The sequence below is a fragment of the Phoenix dactylifera genome, chromosome 7, assembly GCF_051530095.1.
Source record: "Phoenix dactylifera cultivar Ajwa chromosome 7, Ajwa_hap1_PhDact_Kaust_v1.1, whole genome shotgun sequence".
NCBI classification, from domain to species: domain Eukaryota; kingdom Viridiplantae; phylum Streptophyta; class Magnoliopsida; order Arecales; family Arecaceae; genus Phoenix; species Phoenix dactylifera.
Genome location: NC_143196.1, coordinates 28,664,561 through 28,689,229, shown reverse-complemented (window position 1 = coordinate 28,689,229; position 24,669 = coordinate 28,664,561). Strand labels below are relative to the sequence as shown.

Sequence of the window (24,669 nt, the reverse complement as noted above, 5' to 3'; positions counted from 1 at the left end):
TATCATAAAAAGGGAGATATGTTTTTGTAGAAAGACTCTTATATGATACATCTTTTTATATGTTAAAAAATCTGAAAATTCTAATAGGAAAAACAAAATATGAGAATCTTGGAATGACGGATCTTTAAAGAGATGATATTGTATTTTTCAAATCAAAAGAATAAACCGGCATGGTAAACAAGTTTTTTTTTTTTTTTTGAAAAGAAAGGATTTTTTGACCATCTAAAAAGATCATAATGGATAGATATATTAGCAAATTAAATACCAAAAAAGACAAATAAGATAAAACAATATTCCCAATAGAGATGTCAAAATTGTTATGTGATGCATTAGATGAAGTAAGAGAGATCATAACATGCTCGAAAACAAAAGAAGCAACTGGCATGCGCATTTCTTGGTGATCTAGAATAAAGCATTTGTAGTATACGTTGTAATTCGATATCTAGATCTCATGACAAATATTAGGTCCTCATTGTATGCTCAAGGTTGACCAGCATAAAAAGTTTCCAAATAAAATCAGTAGCTTAATCTCATTCCTACAATATCAATCAACTTCTCATTTGCTTCACCATGTTTCTAGTTGATACATGAAGGTATTCATTCTTTAGTTGTCCACTAAGGTGGTGGAGATGTCAAGACTTTGAAAGCATTCAAAAACAAGTATGATACAACAAACTTTGGCTCAACTTGATGTGGCATATAAGTGACTGCATGAATCAAATTTGGATCTAAATTGTAACCTAAAGCCAATGTAGGTCAGACCCAGATCAAGTTTGACCATGTCAGGCCAACTTCCTGCAAGCCCTTGTTTCCTCCTAAATTCTGTGTTCCCCTTTTTGGAAATATGTAGCTCATCCAAAGTGCATCAATATCGATAAATAAATGACGGCATTTATCCATCTTCTTGAGACGGACTTGTCCATGCGCCTCCTCGTCGCCCAGGTTCTTCTTCGAACGTTCCCAAATGGCCGGATTCCTTCCACATCTCAGAGGAAACTCCTTTTTCAGTACACTCTGAATACTTCCACGTGGTGCGTTAATACTCGTGGTAGTAAACACGAATATCAAACCCTTACGCGCATCGTGTATAACGCCACTTAGGAAATAAACTTTCCGCCAGGCCGTGGACTTAACCCGCTGACTGGTCTAAATAAAGGGTTCGGTTCCGTGAGTCCCATGCGTTTCTCGCCCGCTGTTCCCGCTTTCGGATCTAGTCTCCGAAGCTCCTTCTTCTCCTCTTCGGTTCTGAGCGCTCTTTCTGATCTCCACCACATCCGTCTTCCGATCTCTCTCTACTCTTGTTGTCATTCTCCGTTTGATATCCTCTCGCCCTTCTCTTCTTTAGATCCGCGGGTTTGTGGATTTGGCTACTCGACCTTTCCGATTTTTTCGAATTTTTTTGCCCCCTTTTTCCGGTGAGATCCTGCTCCGAATGCCCTAAAGGACGTTTTTTTCTCTTTTTTTTATTGATCCATTTGTTGCAATGTTGGCACTGATTTGGTGGCCAGGTTCGTTTCTTGATCTCCGCTTCTGGGTAGCGAAACAGTGGATACTATTCTGATGCGTTTTGCTTCATTTGGTTAGGGTTTTAGACTTGATGTTGTTTCTGCCCATGAGACGTTGCAGAAGCTAATCCATGCAAGATTTATATGTTTGTTTCTTTTTTGTAAGTTCAAGCTGGAATCTTGTGATATAAAATAAAAATAATAATGCGACATCAGTGGTTTAGGGTTCTAAGAGATCTGTTTGTCTTTTTTAGGATCTTTTATTGGGCTTCGGTATTTTGATGATTGTAATTCCTCAATTGGACTAGGTGAAAATAAATTTTTTACTTTTGAACATGTTTCTAGCTGTATGAATCCATGAACTAAATGGGGTATTTGTAGAAAAATATCCATTTTAAGCTTCTTTGACTTTTCCTTATTTATAATCATTGGCTGAATGATGAATTTAGACATGTAAATGCTTCCATGACACTTTGAAAATTTGAATCAGAACGGTTCCTATGTCTTTGTTCTAATTGTTTGTCCTTTTTTTTTCTTTTGGTGTATATTAAAGTTTAGTCATTTGCTTGGGAATTACTAGCTCGACTAACAACACCAAGAAAAATGTCGTGCGGAACTTTAGTTCCATTATGTGTATGTGGGAAGCTAATAAAACCATGACTGGCAAGACTTATCGAATATCTTTTGGAGTCAGTCATGTCTTGTGTAGTTCTTGCTGACAATTTTGATTCTTGGGACTGTATTGTACAGAGTATATTATTTGGGATGATTTCTGCTCTTTATCCTTACTATCTATTTACATGATAAATGAGTGTTTAAACTTGTGTTATTACAGGCTTGTCCTCTAAAGACCGATAAGATTCAAACTATAAAAGCCCATTATTTGGAACATTGTTTACTCTTGCATATACTTTGCTGATACAATGGAAGGTGGAAAGAAAGATGAGAAAAATTCAGTCAGTGTCTCAGTTTCAGATAATACCACAGTAAACATCCTTGATGCTCAAGGTAAAGGTGAAGGGGAATTGTCAAGTGAACTGAAATCTTTAAATGTCAATGAGGAATCTCCAAAGGTCCACCATGAAAAAGAAGGTGAAGGCTCCGAACAGCAGGTGCACGAAAGTCAAAATCAAGGTGAATTTTCGAGACAGCAGGTGCATGCAAGTGAAAAACAAGATGAAGTCTTGAAACAGGACGTGCTTGAAGGTGAAAATCGTGGTGAAGTCTTCAAACATCAAGTGCTTGAAAGTGAAAAACAAGGTGAACCCTTGAAACAGCAGGTGCAGCAAAGTGAAAGTCAAGCTGAAGGCTTGAAATCTCAGGTGCATGAAAGTATAAATTTAGATTCTCAGGATTCAAAAGTAGCATACCAGAGTACAGAGGAAGTTCTTGCTGAAGAGGAGGCAGATCCTGTTTTTGATGGAACAGAGACTCCTGAACTGGAAGCAACCAGGAGTCTATCGGGTCAATCTTTGGAACTTGATCCAGAAGCACAGGGACGTGTGTGGCCTGAAAAAGCTGTTGCACTGAAAAACTTTGTTAAGGAGAAGGGAATAGTTGCAGTTTCAACCGTTCTTCGCCGGCTTTCTGGCAGAAAGGATGAAGATGGGCTTCCCGATGGTGATGAGAACAATGATAATTTTACAAAGGACAATGATGAGGAAGAGGATGCTAGCTCAGGTTCTAAACTAAAAGAGGTATCACAGAAGGGTGGGGAACGATCTACATGGAATCCTCTAAACTATATCAAAATTGGACGTGAATCAGATGTTCAAAGCAAACCTGAGCAGGTAGAGCATGTCCAAATTGAAAGCTCAGTTGATGAACCAGTTATGAAGGGAAGAATTATAGTATACACAAGATTGGGATGTCAGGATTGCAAAATGGTTAGGTTATTCATGCAGCTAAAAAGGCTCAAATATGTTGAAATCAATATTGATATCTTCCCTAGTAGGAAGATGGAGTTGGAGAAAAACACTGGATCTTCAGCTGTTCCTCGGGTGTACTTTAATGATTTCCTTGTTGGAGGACTTAGTGAACTGAGGACCATGGATGAGTCTGGGGAGGTTGATAAGAAGATAAAAAATCTTTTCAATGAGGAACCCTCACCTGCTGCTCCTTTGCCACCATTGCCTGGTGAAGATGATGAGTCTAGTAGTGGAAAGGTTGATGAGTTGGCTGCTATAGTTAGAAAGATGAGAGAATCAATTATTCCTAGGGATAGATTCTATAAGATGCGAAGATTTAGCAATTGTTTTCTTGGGTCTGAGGCCGTGGATTTCTTGGCAGAGGATCAGTACTTGGAGAGAGAAGAGGTTAGTTGCTTAATATTTATTCTGTTGTTCCTTTCCTCTGAATATTTTGCAGAAAGTATGGCCCTAACTTGACTGGAATGGAGGAAAACTGATTCATGTACCCGATCCCAACTAGTTTGGGATTAAGGCTTAGTTGAGTTGAGTTTAGTTCTTTCTACTAAATGAAGAGACATTATAGAATCATGTTAATTGGTCTTTCAGGAACTAGATGTTCATCACCTTTTCATTGCATTCTCTTTAATTAATTATTCTTTGAAAGCTGAAGTGGTCTTCGCTGCCTATTAAAATTATGGATATGCACTCCGCATTAGTTGTAGCATCAAATGGTACACACTTTCTGTAATAAAATTTTCCAGTGAACAAATAGCAGCAGTACCAAAAAATCTCTTTCCTATAGCATACATCATGAACTAAGCTTTTCTTTTTCCTGAGGCCTTAACAGCTTAACCTATTTCCAAAAGGCCATGTAGCATTCTTGATATTTAATGAATCTTCTAATTCTTCCACAGTCAGATTGTTATAAAGAATCATCACCCATTATCATTATTTTAAGAAAATTGGCACAAGATAGTATGATGCGTTCATATTAGTAAATTTATCATCTTTTTTGTTACCTTTTCCCTTTAAATGCAGGCAGTGGAATTTGCAAGAAAGCTTGTCAGGGAAAACTTTTTTTGGCATGTTATGGAGTAAGTATTCTGAAATCATATTGCATAATAATGTCATCCTATTCCATGTAGTTGATAACTTGATTGATCGTTGTTTAATCTTTATATCGACGAGGGTAACTTATATGTTTATCCTTTTCTCAAAAAATGGTCATCTGCTACATAATATCGTCATTGCAGTGAGAATATATTTGAAGATGGAAACCACTTGTATCGATTCTTGGATCACGATCCTGTTGTCATGACTCAATGCTACAACATCCCTAGGGGTACAATTGATGTACAACCTAAGCCTCTTTCAGAAATAGCATTGAGGTTAAAATTTCTTTCCTATGCAATTTTTGAAGCATATGTATCTGAAGATGGCAGACATGTTGATTATGGAAGCATTTATGGTTGCGAGGAGTTCAAAAGGTTAGTTACCGTCATAAACTAGAACATTTGTGCTCTCAGAGATTGTGATCCTTGACATGTTAGATAAATAGATTTTCCTCCTATTATCTCATTGCATCTGATGTGCTTTATACTGTGAGAACTCTGTTGGGTATTTCATATTATGGTGAAATTATTCCTATTACTTGTGGACAATGAAAATCTTGTACATCTATTATTTTTGCCAGTTTGCATATTTGAATTTTAGATTGTGTTCAGACAAGCATCCTTGAAAGGTGATGCATACGCATTAATTTATTTTGTACATCATACTAATGACGTGCATGCAAGTATAGTATCTATTATTGCATTTTATGCACAAAAAGAAAACTCATTTTCTTCCTTTTCTTTTCAGTATTTTTTTTTCTTTTTATTTTTGGCTTCTCTTGGCATATGTCAATAAATAGAAAACATTTCATAAATTCAGTTATATCAATGAGTTCATTGTCTTGTTATAGTTAGGTAGAACTTGACATAACTGGTAGTGTGTTAATGATTCATTTTGCTGCATATTCTGCAGGTACTTGAGAATAATAGAGGAGCTTCAAAGAGTTGAGTTGGATGGCTTGTCACGGGAAGAAAAGCTTGCTTTCTTCATAAACCTTTATAACATGATGGCTATTCATGCAATATTAACATGGGGTTATCCTACTCGAGCTTTGGACAGGAGAAAGTTTCTTGGTGATTTTAAGTATGTTATTGGTGGGTGCACCTATTCGCTGTCAGCTATCCACAATGGTATCTTACGGGGAAATCAACGGCCACCATACAATATCACGAGGCCATTTGGTCCAAGAGACAAACGCTTCAAGGTGAACAACAATCATCCTCTCTCTCTTCTCTCCTTCTCTCCCTCCCTCCTTCCCTCTCTCTCTCTCTCCCTCTCTCTCCCTCTCTCTCTCTCTCTCTCTAACAAGAAATATGTGATTACCCTTAGCATCCTAAAAAACTAGTTCTTTTCTTTCCTTTTGTTCAATTTAAACCTTTGAGACATGAAAAAAATAATATGGACCTTCTAGTCCAAGTTTATACTGACATGCATGCATGCATGCAAATGATGGCACACACATAGATAGAGAGAGTAAAAATTATGTTGAAAATATCAACTTGTTCAATGGAGAAAATGAAAAAATGCAGATATGTATGCATATGGTAAGAATAATTGCAAAATAATCGTACCTTAACCAAAATTCTCATCCCATCATTTATGGCGTTGGCTTTAGAAAACAAGTATGACCTCCTTACGCAGTCGGATGACTGAATTCAGCCTCTTTTAAAACATTATATGTCAGGTTCAAAGGTTGAAAAAAACAGGGAACACTATTGAGTTGATTCAAAGAATTCTATCTCATCTTAGCACTTTGCCATCTTGATGTGCCTTTGATTAGTTTGTGTCATGCATAAGAGCTGTAGTTTTACAATTCCACATCTCATACTTTACTACTTTTGCACATTGATAGTTTTTTGAACAAAACTATCTAAAGATCAAATGTGAATCAAAATTCTATTGGAATCCTTGATGACAGTTCATACCTCTTAATTAGTACAAGGTCTATTTTTATATCCTTTTTTTGACAATATCGGAGAAACAAGAAGGAAGTTTCGTAAAGTTTTATTTCTTCAATAGCAGAGATAATATATGGTCCTCCTTAAGCATCTCTTTGTATGTGTAAAAGTTGCCAAATCCTCACAACTCAGGAAAAATGATAACCATTTGAGCTTCACAACATTACACCTTACATGTTACTATGGTAAACCTTACCCCATAAAGTTACAATTTACAAAGACAGAATCCATTAATGGGTTATTGCCTCATAGAGATGGCATTCTCATATTATTTACACCAAATATTAATGTCATTTCTCAACTTTAAAAGTGGTCGATTACGTTGTGTCGACCAAGATCTAATTAATTGCTTATGCATGATAATTGGAGGGATAATGATTAGCCATTCGTCATTCATGCAAGGGTGTCACTTATGGGTAGTTTATTGTTGGAGTATACTACCTAAGGAAATTTGTATAAGGAGTTATTTAAGGAGAGAATTATCTACAACCACCATCCAAGGGGAATTATTTCTGGAATTACTTATTCTTTCATGATAAAAGGAAAAAAGAAGACTTCATTTGGAGACTCAATTTCAAGAACAACTATATTGTTTTCTAAATTGATGGGCTCTCTTAGCCTTTCATCATAGGATTAGATTTCATCTCTGAAGTGCAGGTTTGACTAACCCTAGAATCTATTGGTTTTATCAATAATATACATTACATGTTTCAATGTTGTATATCAGTTCGAATGAAGGTTGTTTTGTTCCTTTCTTTTAATGTACTTCGTCTCTTTGGTACTTCTCTTACTTCTCATTTTAATCACTCAGTAAATTGAGGTCCTCACATCAGAGGCAAGATAAAGTCTCTCATGACCTCTCCATCGACCACGGTGGACTACGAGTGGATAAAGTGTACAAACACAGACATAAATAATATAAAGAATGTCGGAAAGTTATTTCATATTTTTTATATTAATTAGTGTTTAATATGTTTTTCTTTTAAGAAACCCCTCAAGTGCCGTGTATAACGCCTTGAGGGAATTTTATGTTTGAAGAATATGCTGATGATGCTATTTTCTGGATTTTGCTAGAGTACTTCTAAAGTTCCATACACTTCTTTTTCAAATAATACTGGCCATCCATTGTGGGAGGGATGACTAAGATTGACCAGATTTGATCAGTGATAGCCAGTTTCAAATCAGGTGTGGATGGCAAGTACAATAATTTCAAGAAACGATGGGTGCTTTTATTTGGTAGATGACAGCAAAAGTAGTCCTTCTTCTTAAGTCTATGTCAGGTCAAAAAAAATTTATTAGTAATTTACAAGAAATCAGGTGGTAAAAAGAAAAGAACTTTTTTTCCTTCATCTCCATGTCCTCATTTTCTACCTTCCATCAAACTTCTCTGCCGTGCCCCATGTCCTCTGCTGATCGCTATTGTGCTCTCTTCTCTAACTGTGCCCTTGCCTCTTATCACCATGCAACCCTTGCTGTCATGTTGTAACATCAACCTCCACCACCATCCCACCCTCCTCCTATGTGCCCCACCTTCTCACTTCCCATTGCCACCATGCCACCTTCCTCGCTAGATAACCAAACAAAAGAGCTCATGAGGAGGGAAAGAGGCAGGATGTTAGATATAGCAAGAGGCATGGGTGGAGTGATGAAGCATAATTAAGAGAAGCATCTAAATAAGATGTAGATGAGAAAGCAAAAATGGAAGTGATGAGGGTTGCATCTTCCAAGTCATCGAAGGGGTGGGGGGGAATGGAGCTAGCATGAGAGAAAGAAACTAAAAGATAGATGGGGGGTGTGGAGCAGGCATGGTGGCAATGAGGCCTTGGATTTGGTGTCACTGGAGGGATGAGAGATGAAAGAAGGGGAGAGTAAACGAAGTAATAGAAAGGTCGACTAACCCTATCTTTTAAATTAAAAAAGGGAACAACTGGTTGCCAACCGGTTACTTATCAACTTATATTTATACCATTAATTTGCCAGTGGCTCAGCTCTCTCTTCGCATCCAAATAAAATATATTCAAAACGTACCATAACAAGACCCCTTTTTCCCATATGAATGACTTGACAGACTTTGTTATGAACATTAGTATATGAAGCACTGCAACCATAAGGCTAAGCATTTCATAGACAGTGTAATACAATGGGTAGCGTACAACCAATATGGCATCCTATTGAACATTAGACCAAATTGACAACAATCCCAAAAGAATAAGCTAGATCTAGTTATAATTCACGTGCAAGATACGCGAAGTGCAGATCAGCGAATTGCATGAAGCAAAGCGGTGCTAGCACAAACTATGGGACACTGCAGGAGCTGTCATTGTAAGTTGTGATTATAATGGTGGGTTGTGCTAGCATGGAGAGCAACATAAGAGATAGGATCAATTCTTTTCCCCCTGTTATTATTACATAATTTTTAAGATACATAAGCTACAGTTTACAGTCTAAGATTATGAGATCAGGCTTGATGGTTGTTGTCATATAGAACACTGGAAAAACACTAAAACAACACTTTCATTATAAATAAGACTGTGTGAAATGCTAGTTTGAGAATCCTTGACAGTTGTTAACAGAAAAAGTTCTGATAGTCATCCTGTAGTTTAATTGATTTTATTTTTATCTACTTTATGCTTGGTTGTAAAAAATTATATCTGAATCCATGAGCATAAACCATCAAAGCTTGTGTTAGCTTTAGAATCCTTATTAGCCAATTTCTTATTAACTCTGCATTATAGCAAGCTTGTATAAATGTTTTCCAACATTAATTCATGCCAGCTTTGGTCTTCTTGTTCATAATCTAGCGACTGGTTTTGAGTACCCCTCCTCTGCACAGCCTCCTTAGAATTTAGATCTTCATTCATATCATATTACTCAATACACCATTGCATGCATGTATTTGTTGATTTATCATTGTTATTATTATTCTCTAGTTTTTCATAATAAAGCTAAAGAACCATATGGGCTTGATTTAAATATTGAATATTTTCAGAAAAATCACTTCATTCTTTTATGGAAATCTGTGTCTAAGATAAAGTGATGGAGTCTCAAGATTGATTTATGATTTGGTTGGGGGGAAGTTTTCATATGCAAGGGTCTATAAAGCCTTATATTGTTTGTAATTAAATCAAACTAATTTCCAAGTTGCAGATTGAGCTTGTCTCAATTTACATTAAGAGTTTCCCAAATTGTATATAGATTAGCATCTTTAGTAGACCGATGCAGAAGAAGAGCTGACCACTTTACATGTTGATGCTTTATAATATTTATCTAGTGAAATCGTCAAATCTAGTTCCATGTTACATATCTAACTTTTCAAATATGGGTTCAGTTTCATATAAATTATCACGATCCCCAAACTGTAGCTGGATGAGTGTGTATAGTTTGGCCCTATGCAGAAGGGTTGGCCATTGCATGTTTCCTCTCAGGTAGCCAATAGTATAACTTTTATATTATTTATCAAATGAAATGATCAGATAAATTTCAAGTTATTGATTCACCTTTTCAATCATGTGTTTAAGTTTATTATATTAAGAAGCCCCCATATCTAGATGAATGTTAGATTAAAGATTTCCCATAGAGGAAGGGCTGGCTACTGTAGGGTTTCCCACAATTAACAAACTATATGTTAGATTAAGGATTCTTTTTTCGATTTTTTGGCTTTAAGGATCAAGAAACTTCTTTGGGAAATTTTAAAAATGCTCACTGGCAGCTTCTGTTGAGGACAAGAATTTCCCTTTTTGTATATTGGAAACAATAATTGAGATTTGTCTGCATCAGAAATTCCTAATACAAATGGTGACCTTTTTTGTGTGTTGAGTGTTTTTTTTTTTTTTTTTTTTTTTGTGGGGGGGGGGGGGTTGGTTGGGGTTGGGGGTGTTAGATTCAGATGAGAGTCAAGACCCTGTTCTCTGTATTGATTTTGTTGACCTTTTTATCATCCCCAAAATTTAACTTATTACTTGCCAATAAAAATACGACATTTCTTATCTGCTACATCTGGCAGTGGAAATGAAGAGGACATTATGGTGATTAATTTCAAAATGGGTGAGACCTCCTATGTTATGTCTCTAAAGCTTTTGCTAAAGAATAAAGACCTTGGCCACCAACACCTTGAAGAAGCTGGTGCTGAAGGAAATGTGCCATTATCTTACTTGGGGCAAAGAGAAGTCACACATACACAATGCCAGAGTTTTGTGATGTAAAAACATTCCCTTGCCACCACTATATCAACTTCTAATTCTGTTATATTCCAAAAAACATTTTTAATGTAACTTCAGAAAACCGGTTAAACCTGACCTTTTTTAAATTTTTTTTCCAATACTATTATTCAATGGGAATTTTATATTATTATAATTCCATTACCATTTTCTTTTGGCTTTCTTTTGAATGTACAACTCCTTGTTTTTTTATGGATCAGGTGGCTCTTCCATATCCAGAGCCACTGATTCACTTTGCCCTGGTATGTGGCACTGGATCTGGGCCTGCGCTTAGGTGCTACTCACCAGGAAATATTGATAAAGAACTGATGGAGGCCGCACGTGATTTTCTGAGGAATGGAGGGTTAATTGTTGATGCTGAAGCAAAGATTGCTTCCGCAAGCAAGATCTTGCAGTGGTAAGATTTCCTTCAGATTCAGAATACCTTTTGTTTGTATCCAAGAGGATAAAGTGGTACAGACTCAATATCAAACTCTATGTAATATGTTTTCGTGTGATTATCATTTTTGCTATTTTAAACCAACAACAATGATAATCTTTCCCTAATAACTGTCTTGTTTCTTGAAAATTAGTGAAATATGTTGAATTTATCTTATAATTTTTCAGGTATAAAGGGGATTTTGGGAGGAACGAGGTAGAGGTATTGAAGCATGCAGCAAACTACCTGGAGCCAGCAAAGTCAGAGGAGCTGTTAGAGTTGCTTGCAAGCACTCAGTTGAAGGTGACGTATCAGCCTTATGACTGGGGTCCGAACTGTTAGGCATACCCTAAAATTATGTAGTTATATACACCAGATGTTGATGAAGGTACACATCTTTTTCAGCAGATCACTATTTTCTTACTGGCAATAATGTTGAAAGATAGATTGTAATATCTCTCCTCACATCAAGTAATCATCTCATCAAATCTTCAGGGTACAGTGGTTGAGATTTTACCAACATATGATATCATAGCACTTGATCAGAGTACCAGGTTTTGGGCATTGGACAGTACTGATGGATTTATGTTGTTCATTTTGCTTCTTCCATCCCTCGGATTCATACCAATGCTTTTCAGCTGCCAAAAATTCTAAAGCAAGGAAGATGTCAAAATTCCTTCAAGAATAGTGTTCTAAAAAGAGTTCTGATGCATCCTCAGGCCCTTTTTCTTTTATGCGTTTTTCTGAAGTCGCACTGACAAATTGAAGCCATATATACCTTCATATTGAAATGAATATCTCATTGAGGCACCATGGTGCTGGATTGCTTATGACCTTTGTCCATTACATTGGATTCTGGCTTATTCAGCAAAGCATATACTTGGTTAAAAAATGCACACGGGGGAGAAAATTTCAAGTAGGGTAGTCTTTTTATTTGAGCCGATTAACTAGTAATATGATGCGAACACAAAGAGAAGATGCTGTTGGGCATGACTTGCAAGCAACTATATGAGGTTCCCCAACAGCCTCTTAATGGCAGGTTTTGATGAGGATGTTAGAAATATGTTGCTAAGAATTTGAAGATTGATATATCGGTTCTCCAGTAAACTACTGAACAATCTATCCTTGTTCGCTGCTCAACATCTATTATAGTTTTGATGGGCTTGAGCAGGCCATTCACAACTTACACGTCAAGGGGATGTACAAATTCATTGATCATGAGAAGAGATGCTCAGACTGAAGGTGGATTGCCAGTTATATGGTGATTGCTCCTAGTTCCATTGATTGGAATGGTTACTTCTTATCTAGTAGAGGTGGATTTTCAACCATTACCTAGCTCAATAATTAGAGTTTTAATAGAAGTCAGTGCAAGAAAAAGTAAAGAATTAACCATATAATATGCCCATGCAGAGAGACAGCATTGTGTTATGGCCATATTCTAGCATCAGCCTAGAATGGTGAGTTGGATGCTTGTTGGCTGAAACAGGGTTAAAATCATAGCAGCACTTGCTGGAGCAAGATTAATGGTGGTAGAGCATATGTCAGGATTCAGAAGGCTCATACAAAGGTCCAATAGATTACATTTTAGTCCCATCTTCGCTGAGGACTAGGCTTTTCTTAATCATAAAAAAGAAATTTTCTTCTCAATGAAAATAAATGTATAAACTCAGAACCGGCTAAGCATTTTTCTGAAGGAATTCACTTGTCCCTCTAGAGGAGTGAGTCTCGCTAAAATAGATATTTATAAAACATGGTTTTCTGTGAGAATAGGCTTTATCAAAAGCAAGGTGTGACCTCTGTTCAGGTTTTATGACTTGTTACTTTTGGCAAAACAAATTTTTATGAGAACTGCAAAGCAACCGTGTTTGTAAAACTCGTTTATTTTGATTTTTTTATATGGATGTTTTAATAAAACTTCTCAACCAACAGTTCCCTAGTGTATGAAGGGTTAAGGGTGGTTGCATAGACCCCACATGACTTCTCATTTGATAAAAACAAACTTTGAGTGTTCATAAATACGATCAAATTTAAATCACTTACATAGTTAGGTGCAACTCAACTTTTGTAATCTACTTTCGTTGGGCATGTATAAATGCACATATACTCCAAGGGCTTCTCATTTTACAAGTATAGACAGACATTTACCATTCAAAAAAATTATAAGACATTTAAAAAAAATATCAAATTTTTATTAGACATATAATATAATGCAACTCAAGTTAACATTTGTGATTTAAGAGTAGTAGCATGGGCACAGCAGACAAAATTTCGCTCTCTCACAAACACATACAGAAGGACAAAATTTATGATATTTGAGACTGAAATATATGAAATACATAATTGTAATATAGTAACTTCAAAGATGATCAATACTTCTCTAGTCCCTGCATAACATAATTTCTTTCTGAATATGAATCTCAGCGACCAATAAATATAGATGGACCTCTGCAACACCAAAAATCTATAATCCATGCATTTTCTCCTTTTGGTAGCATATAAAATACTTACAGTGACTAAATTCATCTGGCTGAGGGTGACCCTGAGAACAGTACTATGTTCAAATCAGCAACAGCTCCTCCAAATGGATTGCTATCCGTCTCCTTGAAAGGGGATATATTAATCCCGCTACACGTATAGTTCCTACCAATAATCTTTGCACGAGCAAAAGCCATCCCTGAAATGATGAAACCGAGTAGCATCTCGTACTATGATCTCCCTTCCAACAACCTTGGATATAAACTTTATTGCAGAATGACAGTCATTACAAACTCTTAGGTTCTTGATAATCCTCAGAGTTGTCTTTTCTGGAGTACTGATCAACCCAAAAGCAATAGCAAGCTTCTCACTGTGATGGCTAAGTAGTTGCTCCTTCAGCTCCTCGTCAATGTCATGCAGTACTGAATCAGTATCAGGAACAAAACCTGCTTTCTTGATCTCCTTCCAAATTTGTGCAGCCATCTCATATATTGCATCTCTTTGTGGATGCAGTGAATCCTCAACGCCGAACACATGAACCTTATCTTTTATCTGAACCCAACTGTACCCCTTCTCCTTCTTCACACACCTGTCTTTCATTTGCTTCCAAATCTTGGCAGCTTCACCCCATCTCCCACATGCAGAATAAACATTAGCCAGGGCAGAATAAGCACCACTATTTTCAGGATCAATGGCCAGTAGTTTTTCCGCAGCAATCTTTGCCAAGTCAGCATTTTTGTGAACCTTGCAAGCAGCTAGGAGTGATCCCCATGCTATAGCATCAGGTTCTACTGGCATCTCCTTTATGAACTCTTGGGCTTCATAAAGTAAACCAGCACGTGCGAGAAGATCGATCATGCAAGCATAATGGCTCAGTGTGGGTACTATCAAGTGCTTGCTCTGCATTAGTTCAAAATAACGTTTACCCTCTTCCACCAGCCCCGCATGTGTACATGCTGAAATCACACCGACATAAGTTATATGATCAGGCCTCACGCCAACATGAATCATCTCCTCAAATAAGCTGATAGCTTCTTCTCCTAATCCATGTTGACCTAAAGCTAAGATCATAGAAGTCCATGAAATTGTTTCTTTGTTCTGACATACCTGATCAAACACTTTCCTTGCCCCTGTGATGCTTCCAGACTTTGCATACATTGTTATAAGAGCATTGCTTACCGAGACAGATAGCCCTTCTCTTGATCTGATGGCTTTGCAGTGAAGCTCCTTGCCATGATTTAAGGATGCCAAGCTCGAGCAGACACTCAGTATCGCAGCAAGAGTGTAATTATTCGGCTTAGGACCCTTGTCGACCATCAACCTGAAGAGTTCCATCGCTTCATTGTTAAAACCATTTTGTACATACCCTACTATCATAGCTGTCCAAGCTACCACATCTTGGTATTTCATGGAGTCAAAGATTTTTCTAGCTGGTTCTAAGTCTCCGAGCTTGACATAACCCTCAAGTAGAGCGGTAAATGATATGACATTGAGATCAGAGGTCATTGTTTGTTCAACAACCCGTCGAGCAATTTCAACCCCGCCAGACTTGGAGTACATTGAGATCAAGGCATTTCCAACCTGTCCATTGCATGGCATTTCGGTTCTTATGATGTACGCATGGATTTGCTTCCCCACGCCCGGCATTCCAAGATTAGCACAAGCAGATAGAATGCTTGTCAGTGTGAAATTATCAGGTATCATGGAAGGCTCTTTCATCATCCACGAGAAGAACTCCAATGCCTGTAGATCTGAGCTGTTCTGGTTGAATCCTGCAATGATTGCATTCCAAGAAACAATGTTACGTTCAGTCATCTCCTCAAATAGGGCACAGGCAAGATCCATCCCTCCCAACTGAGCATACAAAGAGATCATAGAATTCCAACTTGATACACTCCTCACTTTCATCCTATCAAACACAACCTTTGCTGTGCCTGCATCTCCACATTTCCCATACATGTTGAGAAGGGAGTTAGCAACAGGAACACAACTACCATGCCCAAGCTTCACCACAAAAGAATGTACCTTCCTACCGACATCCAAAGCCTCCAGAGCTGCACAGGAGGAAAATATATTTGTAAATGTGAACTGAGTTGGCGCAATTCCAACTGATACCATATTCAAGAATGCTCTGACTGCCATTTCAAACAGGCCCATCTGATTGAAACCGGCAATCATCGTGGTCCATGAAACCGAGTCCCTTTCGGGCATTTTCTCAAATAAATCACATGCCCTGCCGATGCAACCGCCTTTTGCATACAAAGAGAGAATCGAATTCCATGAGAACATGTTCTTCAGAGGCATCTCATCAAAAAGACGGTGCGCGTCAGTGAAAAGCCCAACTTTTGCGTAGAAGTTAATGAGATTGTTAGTGAGGTAAACGCTGATGTGGAGAAGCCCAGCTTTGACGGCACGGGCATGGATGGATTTTCCGGCGAATGGGTTGTTGGCCTTCAGGCATGTCCGAAGGAGGGAAGCAAAATACTCAGCCGGAGAGGAAGGGGGTGGCGGGACCAGCGGCTGATTGAGAGACATTACGTTGAGAGGAAGAGGGAGAGCAATGGAGGGGGAACCCATGGAAGGGAACCAAGGGCTTTGGTTTACATTAGGCAGTGACCGAGCTTTCTCTCATTCTCTCGCTGTTGATGGGTTTCACAGGGGGTTTTATTCGAATTTTAAAAGAAGAGCGGGTGCTGAAGCTGGGTTGAGTCTCTAACGGTCGAATTGGGTCCGCCGGGGAGGTGGCGGCTTTTCTCGGTTGGAACGAGGAAAAATGGAGTTGGCTCTTGCTTGGGGCCTTTTTTAACTCTCTCTCCACCACAATCTAGGTAACCATCTTTCTATAATTTTCCAAAATTTAACTGTCCAAACTTCTCCGACACTTATATCATTCATTCCTTCATCCAAAACATCTATTGCATCATTTCAATTGATGTCATTGTTGGATAAATTTGGGAGCAAAATGTTACCTAAATCAGTTTATAGAGAACAATGATCAACTTAAAAAGGCTGAGGCATCTCATCTCAATTTATTCAAATCAGTGGGCACCCAACATCTTTGATCAACTCAAATCTTCCATCTCCTCTTCACAATCGTGCTAAAAAATCTGGAACTTGTGCAGCACTACGATGTTCAAACATGCTAAACAATTTTATACTCTTTTGGGTATGATTATATTGGCAATGGATTATATGAGGGCTTGTTTTGATGAAGGGCATAGGTTAATTTTGCATGACCTACGTCACTGGCAGATACTATAGGAAAAGGTAGGGAGAAAAGAGATTCACTCAAAAACATTTCCTAAATTCTAATTATTTTAGAATCTTGTGATCAATGGTAAAATTCTTTCGTCGCGCTATTTACCATTTCCAGCTAATTACTAGTGGAAACCATACCAAAAAAAAAATCTCATTTGTAGCTTATATTGGCATCCAAATAGTCCCTAAATGTTGTCTTCTTCATTTCGTCCACTTGGGAAATTTTCCTTTAAAAAAATGACGTATCAGTCACTAAAAGGGAGAAAATATATATTATTTATTTATAATCTAGTTTAGGGTGATTTCTATATAAACATTCTTGGAATACATAGAATTATTATTAGTTTTTTATTTCTTTATCTTTTACACTTTTTTGCCCTTTTAACAACATGAAAAGGGGCACGCAAACCGCACAAACTGTGAGAATAATATTTTCACCCTCCTTTTAGGAGGTAACGCAGCAATTCCTCGCTGATCCAGGGAAATCTACCTCGAGAAAATCTTGCTCACAACCCTGTAATTTTCGATTGCTCATCACCATACCACCCATGCAATAATGATGATGAATAAGACATGAAAATTGCGGCAATCACGATTTTAATTTGTCATCCCAATTATGCCTCAGTTCATATCCTTGTAGGTGGATAAATTAACATACCAGTGTGAGGCTGTTTCACAATGATAAGAATACAAAGAAAAGGAATTCGCATTAACTCGCTAGGCCTTCGAAACAAAGGCTATTCTTTTCAATGCTGAAGACGATCTTGCTCATCACTAATTTCTCATGCATGCCATGTCTTAATGCCGACTCTGTGAGGCGAAAAGTATGGTCAATTAAGATACTTCCTTTTGCTCTGCCTGCAAAAATCCATGTGTACTATAAGAACAGGACGTGAAGCCGTAGTGAATCTGCCCTCCATTGCCCCCCCCTAAGAAGTTAAATGTTCGCCATGATCCAGAGTTCATGCAATGTGATGTACAAATGCCTTAAAGTTCATCAAGGAAAGCTTTCTCACAATTTATGAGCTAAACAGATTCCAGTATGGAGCGACAAGTATAAACAAGTCATCATCAGAAAAAACTATAAAGACACTTGCCATGCAAAAGGAAAATTTTATGCTGGTCTGTAGATTTGTCTATGATTAATATTAGAGAACAAAACTGTCTACCAGGGCAAATCTAATAAAATCAAAACAAAATACATCAGCATCTAAACCAAGCGTAGAATGACCTGCGTTTTTTTTCTTAAAAAAAAAAGTACCAGACAGCATCAAAGGAGCAATTTTTCATTCGGACGTCCAAGACACGCACTTCATCGGAGATAAGATGCCTATAAACTCTCAAAGGAAGCACTCTAGGCAGCCAGTCCACCCACCATGCAAGAGAATTCCGGGACCTCCAGCAGTCCCAGCTGCAGAACTTGTAACACAAAAACTTTGGTGATGCGAAGGCAATAAATAATACACCAATACTTCAAGTTGAGCAGGGAAGATAAATGATATCAGAGTGTCTGACCTGACATAGTATACATTCAACAAGCACCATGCTTATAGGAAGCCAACTTATGGAGCCAAGAATGGGAAGCTCTTTGGCGCACTTTCACATATGCATACCAATTTAAACCATTCCCTTAATCCACTTGGCTGGCCTGCTTCTAAAAGTTTTGCTTCAAGGACTATTTGACAATCTGAAGCCAACTGCGGGAGCCATCTTCAGATTCCACTTGGAGGCACGAACATTGTTTTTTTTCACAATAACAGTTCAAAGCTTTTCAAGGACAATACACCAGTTGGATTTGTCATAAAACTGGTCCACAATAACTGCATTATCTATACCAGAAACTAAACTGCAAAAGAGAGCAGCAGAGAAGAGCTACATTATTTAATAATGAGAATTGTAAGTACACCCAAAAGGGTAAAACTAAGAAAATATGATAGTAGAAAGAAGTAAAAAAGAAACAAGATTTTGATGCAAAAATGAACCTGGAAAACAGACAAAGTATCACCAAACCACCAACCGTCCCCCCCACCCCCTAACAAAAAAAAAACCACCAAAAAACAAAAAACAAAAACAAAAATAAAATGATGAACATTTTTAGTTTCAGGCTTTCAGCATTTCTCCAAACAAATATTTATAAATAAATCATTTATCTGGGCTATCAGATGTGAACTTTGGTATTAAAATATGACTATTACTACACAGGCTCTACTAGTCTATTTTATTGAATGTTACCATGATAAACAAGAGAATTAAGATGAGCATAAATCCAAAAATGAATGTTTCTGGATATTTTGTAGGAAAAAACCAATTGCATCTCAATAAGAAAAAGTGATATCAACATAACCACATACCTATGACCAGGCATGTAGCCATGTTAGCACCATGAGGGGCCACTAGAATTGATTGTATTCTGTTTCATAATTAGTAATCATTCTCTGATCAGCTACATGTATTGATTTCCTACAAATCACTTGCTGCCTTTAATTTCTCCAGAATTTCAGAACTCTGTCAAAATTCAGCTCCCATTCTATGATCTTTTAGATGTAAATCCAAATAGAGTTCCAACCATGCTCCACTCTCATGTCACACGCTTCTGTATGGTACTGTGGTGTATAATGTTTGACCTTTTAGCTTTTCAGATTAAGCTATTAAATAATTAAATTACATGGATAAACAAATACAAGGACAGAGAAGCTTACAAATGCATGGAACCTTCCCATGATAAGACGTTCCTTATTCCTATGACATGGCCCAAATATCATGCCATTCAACACTTGACAAGATTTGGCTACTTTCCATTCTGTCCAACACACAAAGATCATTCAGTATAGAATTATCTTGTGGTTTATTTTGCACAAATACAAATTTAAGATCCATAAACTTGTAGTAGTCAATATGCCAGGGCAAGTGATGATGTTCAAGCTAGATTTTCTAAGAATAAATTCCATAAGGAGGGATGTCTCTCCTCTTTAGATTGTATTCTTCACTATAGTTTGTGTCACTCAAAAAAGTCATTACTAACAAGAATTGCTTCATCTGTCAAAACTCATAGTGATTCAACATATTAACAAACATCCAACATTCATAATCATCCCTGTAATCTTCAATATCGTCATAGGGATCTTGAGAAATTTCATCTTCAATGATAAACTTGGAGGGGGGAGGGGGTGGGAAAAATTACTATTGTCCAATAATTATCTAACACACTTTCCACCCAAATGTCAAAAGGTTTCTTACTCACCAATGAAATTATATAAGATAATGTTAACCAAGGTTCGCGTCTCGGTCTCGGTATCGGACCCTGCACTGATGCCACACTAGCACAGTGTCGATATAATACAGTACGAAATTTTATGCCTGCCAAGCGTCAGTATACCATCCGTATCGGATATTGATACAATACAATATATCCTGTGCCGCCCGGTTCACGCCGGTACAACATACCATGATGTTAACAAATTATAACACAAAACGCAGAGACATAATCTATAATCTATAACCTCCAAAATTCACTTCCATAATTTCCTTACATTTGCTGCTGAGTACTAAAGACTAAAGCTTCACCCTGTTTTTGATTATCCAACACAAAATTCAACAAGAACTGCAGCTATAAAAGAATAACAGGAAACAAAAATGTAAATACATACAAAAACTGAAATCCATCACATTGATCTGTCCTTTTCCAAGCATGTTTTCTTTATTGTTATAACAATTTATTGAAGAGTTAGCATGCCTCCATTAGAGTAGTTATCTGTTAGCTTCCTTAAATCAATCTTTTTTGTTAAATCTATTTTAACTAATGTATCAAACAGCAGTTGGAGGGAGTCGTCTTGGTGTCCTGAACAGTTAGTGAACAGCACTGCACTAAAAGTAAAAAGTCAAATAAATACGCTACACAAACAGCTTGCACAAAGTATGACTCTCTTAAAGGTTCAAGTACAGAACTATAGAAACTTTCAAAATTCTGCTATATGCCTCATAGTCATCATAATATAGTTTTCCCACACTTCTTATAGCCATAATGACAATTATAACCATAATCAACAAACCTGAATCGAAATAAATCTTTGCCATCATCCCTAAAAAGGGGCACATCCAGTGTGCCTGCAAACTAAAAGAACCTAATTACCATTTCATCAATTTCTACTATATTAGCAATCCCTCCCTAAGCTTTGAATTGCATGTTCTAACATTCAATGTGATAAAATGATTGACAAGCAACAAGCCAAGTTTTTCAGAATTCATGTTTGAAAGGAAATGCTTAATTTAAATTGAAACCAACATCGTTCTTCAAGTCAGAAAAGAAAATGTTTAAATTTATATAACTTGAAGTAGAAGATGGAATGTATTGACATGAATATTTCAGCAAATAGCATCTAGTGAGAGTGAGCAAGCATGTGTTCAGAGAGAGAGATGAATATAGAGTTATGACTGTTGTGCACAAATTCCACTAACCCAAAACCCATACCTCTGAAGCTCGCCTTCGACAAACACATGATAATAACGATTATACACCATAGCCCCCTTCTTATCATCTTTCTTTGCCAGCCCACTAGCAAGCGCTGAGGCTGATGCACCACTAATTTCAGCGCGATGATATGGTAAGTGCCAAGGAACAAAATATTCTTGCTGAGCTTCATTTTGGTCAATACTGGTAGAAAGGCAGTCTTCACTGATGCCTGGAGAAACAGAAGCAACCACCACGGCATCCTTTGATTCTTGTTCATCTTCTGTTGTTTGATTATGTACATGATTTGATTCTTTTGCACCCCGATGACAATTTTCATCTGCCTCTGGTATGCTTTCTAGCTTCATTGTTGAAGAATTTCGCAACAGAGAACTGCTTGGACTTATCCACTCTTCATCATACTTGTGACAAAGAGGGGTCCATTTTGTAAGCAATGACTTGTCCTCTTGCTCTCTCGCCCACACTGTAATTAAAACAAGACCACCTTTTCCAACAGCCCGAATTAGCTCTTCTATGGCTTTCCTCCTCCTCATTTCAGTGCTCAAATGATGTAACACGGCAATAGAAATAGCTGCATCCCCAAAGTTATCTCTGTAAGGAAGGTTAACAGCATCAGCAACCATTACTTCATGTCCTCTTCTCGCACATATATCAATCAAATGAGGGCTTATATCACAGCCTATGTCAAAACAATTAGGGTTAAAGCCCAGGTACTTTCCATTCCCACAACCTGCATCCAGAATGATTGACCCTGGCCTCAAGGAATTCAAAAACTCAGCAACTTTCGGCCACTTTGCAAATCGGGTAGCACTGAAATGGGGAGCAATAGCATCATAAACACGATGCACATACTTCTTTTCAATGTCTGGAGTGGACTGAACACTTAGAGAGCATGTACGGTCCTCACAAGAAGACATGGATTCCTTACTTTCAGGTTTTCCATTAGAATTTATAGAAGACAAGCTGGTGCCAGAATGAAATCCTTGAACACAATTAAGTGATTGCGAAGTAGACATGCTGTACGTATAAATGGGTACCAAGAAACCAATACTTGGGCTCACTTGCAAGACTTCTTTCGAGCAGAACTTTTTTGCATCAAGTGGATGGATACTGACTTCAAGGACTTCATGGACGTATCTTGCTACCCTTAAAACACTAAGGACCATAAAATTGGAGCCTTAATTCCAATGATGATCCTGAAGTGAACACAAACACAGAAATCAATATTTCCACTTGAATAAACATTTCTATTTCCTAATACTAACATGATAAACTTAAGAATACGAACAAAAACTACAAAATTTGAACATCATGCACCTTCTTACACATTACAGCTCAAAGAAAATGTGCGAGATTTACACCTTCAACTCCAGACTCAGCCATTAGAAGAATGGTTGGAGCTATTCCAGATAGAATGGCGCTTATAGCATTATAAGAGAGTTCAAGCTTATGAGTCATTATGCCAGTTATTAAAGCTAACGAAGGACTAAAATTCAAATATTCTGATATTACCCCCAAAAACAAAGAAAAGAAGCATGAAATGTAGCATACAAAATCATTGAGCACAAAAAACTAATGAACTTATATAACAAAACATGATATTGTTTATTTAAGTCATCATTTAACTAAAAAAACAAAAAAAGATCACAAAAACGAAACGAAAAGGCCAAAGCTTCCAACTTTGGATAACCCTAAATCGAGTATACGTCCTTTAATTATTCAGGAACATAATAGAGAAAACCTAAGCCGAGCTCGAGATAAGAGGAAATAATATTCATCAGATCAGCAACAGCACCCAAACGAAAACATAATTACAAAATATAATCATCAACGATCAAAGGATTGAAGGTAAAATAAGCATAAAATTGGAGCATTTCTAATCAAAAGTGCATAAAGATCAAAACTTTATCGCGTATAGTTCATTAAAATTCCCCGTACTTACCGTTGGAATCAATCCAATGGTAATCACCAGGGTGAGAGAGAGAGAGAGAGAGAGAGAGAGAGAGGGAGAGGGGGGGAGAGAGAGAGAGAGGGAGGGGGAGAGCGAGCGGAGAAGAGGGCTGAGGCGGATCTCAACGAGAGTTAGGGGCCTAGGGGTTAGGTTTTGTACGTACTCTAATCGTCGGACCGGGCCGACTTTTTTTTGTTTAAACAGGCCAGGCCAGGCCTAGGCCTAATTGGCGGAAATCGTAATTGACCCGGCCCGGCCTATGCCTAATCCAAGCAACTCCAACCCTAAATCTGAAATCTCAATGAACCGCAGTGTCCATGAACAGCACAGGCTCGGCTTGGTAATGGCCGTTTAAGTTTTGAACATTTTGTTTTCTGATTTCCAGAGATATATCTATACTCGAATAGTTTAATTTATCCTGGAAAAAAAAAAAGGATTTGATTTAGTCATCAACAGTACGTGCATTAGCCTATGGTGAGTGAGAAGAGGAAAGCCACCATTGGCAAATTGGGCAGCGATGGCGATAGAATTGAACCCTCTAATCACTACACTAACTAGAGAAAGTCTTGGCTCCAAATGAATTGGATTAAGGTCTTCCCGGGTTCCTATACAACCCACGAGAATCAAATACACAGATATAGAAAACACTTACACATGGTGTGAGCCGCACCACCTTCTTAACATGAACAGCGCATCCAATTCATAGTGGTTCCATAGAGTATCGCATGTAGGGGTGTAAATAATACTTAAAACCCCAACAACTCGTTGTGATTAGGTCATAATAATTAGATATGGATCCAAATTATGTTTTTGATAAATATATTCAATCAAAGTCGGATTATATATATATATATATATAAGATCACATTTCTTATCAAATCAAACTTGGGTATAGATATATTCGAACCCAAAAGCTTGATCAAACGAATACATATGTAAGCTATCTATAGTATATATAAATATAAGAATACAAGAGAATTGGCTAATTGACTTGTGTTAATCCTTTTTCTTCATGTTTGGATTTATATCCTTTCTCATGTATGTTTTTCTTAACTCTCGCCCACTGTTACTTAGCTACAAAATCCCGGTCAACATTTATAATTTGGGTTATGTTTCAATCAAATTAAATATAAATATAAATTTAAAGCTGTTTTAAAAGTTTTGATTTTTTTTCACAAAACCAATTATTCACTTTCCATATCATTCTTTTTCCACCGCAGTTTCTATGGAGGGCTATTGTGATAAAAGTCCTTTCAACTTTGGAAATTGTGAACTCTTGGCTAGTTAGCCCACTAAAATCAAGTACTAAATTGAACCTAAAAAATTAAGAATGATTATTAGTAAACTTTGGAAATGAGTTTAGAACTTGCTCATTTTGATGGACACAAACTCGAAT

At 37.3% G+C, this 24,669-nt stretch overlaps 3 protein-coding genes across 16 annotated transcripts; 1 reads left to right on the top strand and 2 right to left on the bottom strand.

Annotated features, from left to right (window-relative positions):
* Positions 1–1,176: 1,176 nt before the first annotated feature.
* Positions 1,177–11,951, top strand: LOC103723548 (electron carrier/ protein disulfide oxidoreductase). 4 transcript variants are annotated; one of them, XM_039117220.3, is made up of 8 exons: positions 1,177–1,508; positions 2,341–3,820; positions 4,454–4,509; positions 4,669–4,902; positions 5,441–5,732; positions 10,904–11,100; positions 11,310–11,509; positions 11,617–11,951. In XM_039117220.3, the coding sequence occupies exons 2-7, from the start codon at positions 2,429–2,431 to the stop codon at positions 11,461–11,463; spliced, it is 2,325 nt and encodes a 774-aa protein (XP_038973148.3). In that variant the 5' UTR covers positions 1,177–1,508; positions 2,341–2,428; the 3' UTR covers positions 11,464–11,509; positions 11,617–11,951. The 4 variants fall into 4 exon arrangements, with proteins under 4 accessions (XP_038973148.3, XP_088557619.2, XP_038973149.3 ...); XM_088701493.2 differs by having other exon boundaries at positions 1,179–1,415; XM_088701494.2 differs by lacking the exon at positions 1,177–1,508 and adding an exon at positions 1,525–1,666.
* Positions 11,952–13,412: 1,461 nt separating this feature from the next.
* Positions 13,413–16,716, bottom strand: LOC103715225 (pentatricopeptide (PPR) repeat-containing protein). Its single transcript, XM_008802789.6, has one exon. It carries the CDS (start codon positions 16,171–16,173, stop codon positions 13,762–13,764), a length of 2,412 nt encoding a protein of 803 aa, XP_008801011.4. The 5' UTR covers positions 16,174–16,716; the 3' UTR covers positions 13,413–13,761.
* Positions 16,717–17,953: 1,237 nt separating this feature from the next.
* Positions 17,954–23,418, bottom strand: LOC103715224 (S-adenosyl-L-methionine-dependent methyltransferases superfamily protein). Of its 11 annotated transcripts, none has more exons than XR_016395997.1 (6): positions 22,640–23,399; positions 21,323–22,518; positions 19,554–19,654; positions 19,206–19,457; positions 18,370–18,700; positions 17,954–18,265 (listed from the first exon to the last, which is right to left on the bottom strand). XR_016395997.1 is itself a non-coding variant. In XM_088701496.2 (4 exons), the coding sequence occupies exons 2-3, from the start codon at positions 22,486–22,488 to the stop codon at positions 19,594–19,596; spliced, it is 1,227 nt and encodes a 408-aa protein (XP_088557622.2). In that variant the 5' UTR covers positions 22,489–22,518; positions 23,265–23,415; the 3' UTR covers positions 17,954–18,700; positions 19,554–19,593. The 11 variants fall into 11 exon arrangements, 5 of the variants coding, with proteins under 5 accessions (XP_088557622.2, XP_008801009.4, XP_089780525.1 ...); XR_015967452.2 differs by having other exon boundaries at positions 23,265–23,399; XR_016395995.1 differs by lacking the exons at positions 19,206–19,457; positions 19,554–19,654 and having other exon boundaries at positions 22,640–23,418.
* Between the last annotated feature and the right edge of the window lie 1,251 nt (positions 23,419–24,669).